We start from the raw sequence: 8,093 nt of genomic DNA, 5'->3' as shown, positions 1-8,093 counted from the left end.
GACCTGAAATCTGAAAATAGAGCAGAAGTGGCAGGGCTTTTACCCTTTACGAGAGAGGAAAAACGGGACAAAAGTGGAAAATGATCCATGTTGTACAGCTTTTGACCTTCCTGTCTCTGAGCCACATGCATACCACCTGGCCCTCATTGCTCCAGGTGCAGACAGAATGTACTGGCTCGTTTTCCTTACTCACCAAATGTGCTTGTTGATTCAGAGAGTTTGGAGAGTGTGGTAGGGGAGTAAGAGAGCAGCTCATCTGTGCAGAAAGTGGTGTGACTCAGTGACATAATGCACCGTGGCTGCACCTCTCAGTGTTCTGCCGAGCTAAATAAATAAAGGCTAAAGCTTAAACATTATACGTGCTTCACAGATTCCCTCTGGATGATTTGTAATCTATGAAACCAGTTTCTTGCTTTTTTAATATAAAGTCTGTTACATCAAATGAAATCAATTTCTTGTGATACAGTAGCCTATATGCTTATACACACAGAGACATATATAGCATAATATAGGCTATACAATGTATTACTACTTGTATATATTACATATATGTGTTTTGATTTTTTTGTTGTTTTTATTTATTATTAGTATTATTTATTTTTGTGTAATTTTATTTTATTATATTACTGTATTATTTTTTACATTGTTATTACCTTATTCTTTAAGTTGTATTCAAGGCAATAAAAATCAAATCATTTATTTATTTATTTTTAAATATAACAAATAATAATTAATGTAATATATATAGGGCACCATGTTAATAGCCTAATAGCATATTGCAGTGCACAACTAATGCTTGCAGCTGTCATGTGTCTGACTGATAGAGGAGGGGGTTTGATGAAGTGTGCTGATTTTTTGCCCTTGATATCCATTCCCCTTTTGTGTGATAGATGAAGTAGGAGAAAGAGACTGAGCATGGCTGACTGGACATCTCACTGGGATGTTAACAACCCCATGGCCCATATTCCCATCTCTTCATCTATTTAACCGTCTCCGACATGCTATCTTCAGGATTAAGAGACAGCTGATTATACAGATATAGATAATAGGTATTGGGTGGTACTCAAGAAGAAGATGAGAGAGACCGAGACTCTTTTTAATGTAGAAAATCAATGAGAATTGCTGTGATGTCTATTTTGATCGGAGTCCTTCAAAGTGAAGTTGACATCACAGCGCCACCATGTGGTTGGGTTTCAGTTAGGCTATGAATAATGATGATGTTGTTAATGAATGTTGGTAAATTAAGTGGTAATTGTTTTTAACAAGGAAGCTAAGAAATCACATTTCTGGAAGGTGGAATACAAATAATTATAAGCTGACAAATGCACAAATATTCATCTTTCAATAAAAAGATTTTATTATCCTAAACATTAACTTTACATGCATAGTGATACATGAAATATCTTACTACATCGAAAATAAATAAACACATAAAATTCTACAAAAAAATTATATTGAAACATTAATTTTATGCCTCTCAATTTGAGGCTAAATTTAGCACAACCTTATATTACACATTAACAGTGTTCATTTACATGCTGAAATTAAAATTTTGTCCAGTGAGCATTTAACGTATTATAAGCTACTATAAATACTGCAAAGGAATGTGATATTGTGAAATTAGAACAAACTGTTATTTTCATTTCTGGAAGTAAGTGCTAAAGACCAGTTTTTGGCATCAGCGCTGACAACATACTATTCTAAGGGCAGTAATATGCTGCAGTGACAAATGTATTGCCAAGTGTGTCCTTCTGTACTGAGTTGATTTTAGATTTAGGTTTAGAATACTGAGAACCGACTCATCAGTAAGGGATCATAGGACTCTAAGAAGCCACTGCCATTGAAGGATTTTGTGGCAGGACATTACAACTTGTAAATGTCACTACCATTATTTGTTTTTGTACAGTACAGAGAAACCTGGCAGTTACATTTGTCAAAATGTTAATAAATGTACAAAAGAACAACTAAAATTTATTTTTTCATACAAATATTATGTTCTGTCTTGAAACAGATTACTTTAAAGCCAGTCTTATGGATTGTACAACTGTATATTATGTCCAAATCCGTGGAAACAGATGCAGAACTCCTCATGCATGGAAAACATAGCAACATGGCCTGTTGTCTCTCTAACTATGGTATGCAACTTTCATGCATTATTAAAATAACAGTATTAATAATAAATATTATTTGGTCAACATCATTTGCAATATTCAGTCAGTATATACAAAAACAAAATGCTTCTTGGCAAAGTAATATTGCCTTTGTAATTCAAAATCTCAGTGCAAAAGGAGAACATAAAAATATTTGTACAGCTTGAGCACAAAATATATTCACCTGTAAGAAGTATGACATTCACAGCAAAAGAAAAGGTTTACCCACAAAGGTCAGGTGAATAACATGTTTGTGAAAAAGGTCATACAAACCGGCAATTCTCTATAACATATTGATAACAAAACATGTTGACAGTGGGAAAAAACTATATGCAAATAAGAGCAATTAACATTAACAATGCATAAAAATCTGCCAAGAAGTCTTGGAAATGTCAGTGTTGAATATGCCATTAGCAAATTGGCATTTTCACAAAAATATTCTGCTATCAAAAATTTTGTAGTGCAGTTTTTAAAGGAATAGTTCCCCCAAAAATGAAAATGACTCACCCTCAGGCCATCCAAGATGTGGATAAGTTTGTTTCTTCATCGGAAATTAAGCAGCTGTTTGAACTCTCATTCTGACGACACCCATTCACTGCAGAGGATCCATCGGTAAGCAAGTGATGTAATGCTAAATTCCTCCAAATCTGTTCCAGTGAAGAAACAAATTCATCTACATCTTATATCGCCTGGGGATGAGAAAATGTTCAGCATATTTTCATTTTTGGATCAACTATTCCTTTAATGGCCCAACTTTAACTAGGTCAAAGAGCTTTAGATCAGATAAAAGCATTTCATTCACAAAAAAATAAATAAACAAATACAACAATATACAGCAGAATAAATAAATGATCATGCAAATAATACAGAATCATTCATAATCAGAGCTTCTATCCCTAAGAGAATATTCCCGAACAAACTGTTATTTTCATTTCTGGAAGTAAGTGCTAAAGACCAGTTTTTGGCATCAGCGCTGACAACATACTATTCTAAGGGCAGTAATATGCTGCAGTGACAAATGTATTGCCAAGTGTGTCCTTCTGTACTGAGTTGATTTTAGATTTAGGTTTAGAATACTGAGAACCGACTCATCAGTAAGGGATCATAGGACTCTAAGAAGCCACTGCCATTGAAGGATTTTGTGGCAGGACATTACAACTTGTAAATGTCACTACCATTATTTGTTTTTGTACAGTACAGAGAAACCTGGCAGTTACATTTGTCAAAATGTTAATAAATGTACAAAAGAACAACTAAAATTTATTTTTTCATACAAATATTATGTTCTGTCTTGAAACAGATTACTTTAAAGCCAGTCTTATGGATTGTACAACTGTATATTATGTCCAAATCCGTGGAAACAGATGCAGAACTCCTCATGCATGGAAAACATAGCAACATGGCCTGTTGTCTCTCTAACTATGGTATGCAACTTTCATGCATTATTAAAATAACAGTATTAATAATAAATATTATTTGGTCAACATCATTTGCAATATTCAGTCAGTATATACAAAAACAAAATGCTTCTTGGCAAAGTAATATTGCCTTTGTAATTCAAAATCTCAGTGCAAAAGGAGAACATAAAAATATTTGTACAGCTTGAGCACAAAATATATTCACCTGTAAGAAGTATGACATTCACAGCAAAAGAAAAGGTTTACCCACAAAGGTCAGGTGAATAACATGTTTGTGAAAAAGGTCATACAAACCGGCAATTCTCTATAACATATTGATAACAAAACATGTTGACAGTGGGAAAAAACTATATGCAAATAAGAGCAATTAACATTAACAATGCATAAAAATCTGCCAAGAAGTCTTGGAAATGTCAGTGTTGAATATGCCATTAGCAAATTGGCATTTTCACAAAAATATTCTGCTATCAAAAATTTTGTAGTGCAGTTTTTAAAGGAATAGTTCCCCCAAAAATGAAAATGACTCACCCTCAGGCCATCCAAGATGTGGATAAGTTTGTTTCTTCATCGGAAATTAAGCAGCTGTTTGAACTCTCATTCTGACGACACCCATTCACTGCAGAGGATCCATCGGTAAGCAAGTGATGTAATGCTAAATTCCTCCAAATCTGTTCCAGTGAAGAAACAAATTCATCTACATCTTATATCGCCTGGGGATGAGAAAATGTTCAGCATATTTTCATTTTTGGGTCAACTATTCCTTTAATGGCCCAACTTTAACTAGGTCAAAGAGCTTTAGATCAGATAAAAGCATTTCATTCACAAAAAAATAAATAAACAAATACAACAATATACAGCAGAATAAATAAATGATCATGCAAATAATACAGAATCATTCATAATCAGAGCTTCTATCCCTAAGAGAATATTCCCATACAACTCACACAGATAAATCACCAGGAGAAAATTAGTCAAAACAGCTTGATCCTTGTTTGGCAGCTGATTTCAAGACATATGACTGCTGAATTTGCAAATACATACAGTATATGCCCCAAAAACAATGCATAACTTGTGCTCATATGAATTCAGATTGTAATTATGAACATTAGATACACATTAAATCTTTGGTCCGGTTATTATTACTATAGCTGTCAAACATGCTGAAACGATTCTGAAGTTCAATTAATAAATTAAACCATTCTTATTATATTTTTCCAACTTTCACTTTCATGAATTGCTTATGTTTTGTTGCTTGTGTCAACAGTGATTTATAAATCATGCTTTTTTGTGCTAAAAGACAAGTAATTATACTAACACTCATGTCAATTTTAAATTGTTGTACAGATATCATAAATTCATATCGCAATTTACAGCCAGGCCGATTTTGTTGTGGATTTGCGTGAATCTAAAGCTCCATCGAAAAATGAAGGCCACATATTTCTGACACAGAGATGTAGACATGGTACAAATCTGCATATATCTGTGTAGTCCAAACTCACTCAGATCCTGCGTACCTCAAGGAATGACGCATACTTGGGTGACATGAACTCAGTCAGTCATACTCAAGTTGAACTGAAATGCATGCTGACATGTAAGAGTAAAAACCCCTAGGTAAACTGTGACACAAAAAGGGACACACATCCGTCACTATTGACCCTCAACACACACACAGACAACAGGAGCTTTAGAAGTACAAGTAGTATGTCCAGTAGAGGAGGTTGATGAAGATGAAGGAGAGGGGGAAGGTCAGCCTTGAGTAGTTGTCGATGTAGTGCGGGTTTTCCACTTTGCAGCAGTACAGACAGCGCACGATTTGGCGTGCCGTCGACATGCACTTGGTGCAGCGGGTTTGTGGCTGCGAGGAGTTGATGTCCTCCTTACTTTCACTGGGGGTGGGGTTGCTGGTGCTGCCCATCCGGGACAGCATCTCCTCTCGTTTACGGGCCCGCAAAGCGCGGCTGCCGATGGAAGTGACGATGCCGTTCATCTCATCCTCGCGCTCCTGCATTTCCTGGCCATACTGATGCAACGATGAGACATAAATGTGTTTGATTTATTGTTACGACTACTGCAATTAATGGGCATTATGGTATCATTACTATACTTAAAAATTTGATTTTTCTCAATATTTTTAAAGGAATAGTTCACCTCAAAACTAAAATTTGCAGAAAATTTACTCACCCTCAGGCCATCCAAGATATAGATTAATTTGTTTTTCCTCTGAACAGAAATGTAGCATTAACCCGCTTGCTCACCAATGGATCCTCTGCAGTGAATGGGTGCTGTCAGAATGAGAGTCCAAACAACTAATAAAAACATCACAATAATCCACAAGTAATCCACATGACTCCAGTCCATAGATTAAAGTCTTATGAAATCAAAAGCTGTGTGTTTGAAATAAACAAATCTATCATCAAGACATTTTTTTAAACTTCATCGCTTAATCACTGCTGAAAATGTGAATCCTCTATCCACAATATTGCTTTCTCCAGTTAAATCTGTTGATAATTGATGGACTGGATTTGAGTCGTGTGGATTAGTCAATTATTGTTACGTTTTTATCAGTTGTTTGGACTCACTCTGACGGCACCCATTCACTGTAGAGGATCCATTGGTGAGCAAGTTATGCAAAATTTCTTTATATTTTGATGAAGAAACAAACTCATCTACATCTTGGATGGCTTGACGGTGAGTTAATTTTCAGAAAATATTTATTTTTGGGTGATCTATTCCTTTAAGGTAAGTGGTCTTAATATTCTTAATATTAAACATATATTTTTTAGTTAGTCACTGTTTTTTAGTTATATCAGCTCAGTTGTATTGAGTAGATTCCAATATATTCAAGTCAGTGTTTTGAGTAAATTGAAAGACCTGTTAATGTTGAAGAGCAAAAGTAGGAAATCACATGTCACTGCAGTGACATTTGCACATTATATACAGTTCTCATTGTAGATCTCATTGAGACTTGATACATTAAAGTATAGTACATTTCAATTAATGCAACAAAAATGGATTAAACTGAAGCAAACTTTCATACATAGAAATGGATTGAACACAATAAACATCTATAACATTTGTGTTGCTATAAGTAAATTTAACAAGCAGCATAAATCATTTTTTTTATAGGCCACATTCTCTTTTTTTTAAGATTCTCACCATATATGCATTGGCAGCATTTGGCTGGTGTAATGTGCAGAAATGAGCGACTGCGTATTCAATCAGAGCGCCAAAGATGAAGCTGAAGCAGATGCCCAGATACACATCGATAGCTTTGATGAAGCAGTTGGCATTGGGTAGAGAGGTGCGGGCTCCCATCATAAGGGTGGTCATAGTTAAGACTGTGGTCACTCCTATGAGTTAACGACAAAGAGTATTGAGTTATGAGTTATGTGAAACAACGATACTCTAAATATGTTAATACCAAAAGTTGTTTTCTTGACCCTACTTAGATATTCAAGTATTTGTTCAAAACTTGTCCAAATGTTGTCCTAACTTTCTAAATTGAGTCATCAGAACAAAATAAATTTTGTTATTTTATGTGTTTCGGGGATTAATAATAATGACACTTGTTAGAGCTTAATGTGACTGCTACATGGGGATTCAGAAGGTGGTTATTGTGGTGATGAAGAGAGCATGATGTTAGGTCAGAAACAAGCTATTATTAGACAAGAGTGTTGCATAAGTTATTTCTGTGAAAAAGCAAATCCAGATCCACTGCATTAGCTATGTCGTTAGAGAAATGGATTATGTGATCTGAAACTATTAATATAAGAACATTCAGACAAGAATTCAGACGTTTGTGGCTGGTAAGATTTTTTTTGAAAGAGGTCTCTTATGCTCACCAAGGCACTGTATTTGATTAAAAGAAAATACAGTAAAAACAGCAAGATTGTGAAATATTATTACAATAGCTGTTTTGTATTTTAATATATTTCAAATGTAATTTATTCCTGTGACGGCAAAAGCTGAATTTTCAGCAGCCATCACTCCAGTCTTCATGGTCCTTCAAAATCATTCTAATATGTTTATTTGATGCTCAAAAAACATTTCTTCTTATGATCAATGTTTAAAACAGTTATGCTGCTTAATAGTTTTTGTGAAAACTGTGATGAGTTGTGTCAGGATGTGTTTGAGAATTTTTTTGTAACAAATTTTGTATAAATGTAATTTCAGAAGGAACTCTGACATTTGTGTCATTCATCAAGCTGCTGAATACTGAGGAGGTGTTGATGCATTTAGATGATCACATGTTAATGTGGTAACTAATGATTGCATTATGTTCCTACCTATGCAGATGCGAGCAGGTACTGAAGATTGACTGATCCAGAATGAGACCCATGACAGGACCACCAGAGCACTGGAAGGAACGTACGTCTCCAGAATGAAATATAAGATGCTCCGCTTGAGTTTGAAGTGGAAGATCAACTTTGGGTAATTACCTGTTACATTATTAAAGAGTAAGTAAAAACATCAATACAGCACATAAAGTTTCCTCTCTGTCTGTCTGTCTGTCTGTGTGTGTGTG

At 34.9% G+C, this 8,093-nt stretch overlaps 1 protein-coding gene across 2 annotated transcripts in view; it reads right to left on the bottom strand.

Annotated features, from left to right (window-relative positions):
- Positions 1-4,210: 4,210 nt before the first annotated feature.
- Positions 4,211-8,093, bottom strand: part of LOC107565977 (gamma-aminobutyric acid receptor subunit pi-like) — a 27,015-nt gene continuing 23,132 nt past the window's right edge. For both annotated transcript variants that reach the window (XM_016251331.1, XM_016251325.1), the window contains exons 8-10: positions 7,855-8,007; positions 6,725-6,918; positions 4,211-5,588 (exon numbers count right to left, since the gene is read on the bottom strand). In XM_016251331.1, the coding sequence (XP_016106817.1) occupies positions 5,253-5,588; positions 6,725-6,918; positions 7,855-8,007 (683 nt within the window). In that variant the 3' untranslated portion in view covers positions 4,211-5,252. The remainder of the gene's footprint in view (positions 5,589-6,724; positions 6,919-7,854; positions 8,008-8,093) is intronic.

The sequence above is a fragment of the Sinocyclocheilus grahami genome, unplaced genomic scaffold (genome assembly GCF_001515645.1).
Source record: "Sinocyclocheilus grahami isolate Dianchi unplaced genomic scaffold, SAMN03320097.WGS_v1.1 scaffold26.1, whole genome shotgun sequence".
In the NCBI taxonomy this organism is placed as follows: domain Eukaryota; kingdom Metazoa; phylum Chordata; class Actinopteri; order Cypriniformes; family Cyprinidae; genus Sinocyclocheilus; species Sinocyclocheilus grahami.
Note: the sequence above shows the minus strand (reverse complement) of the source record. Positions and strands in the feature narration are given on the sequence as shown.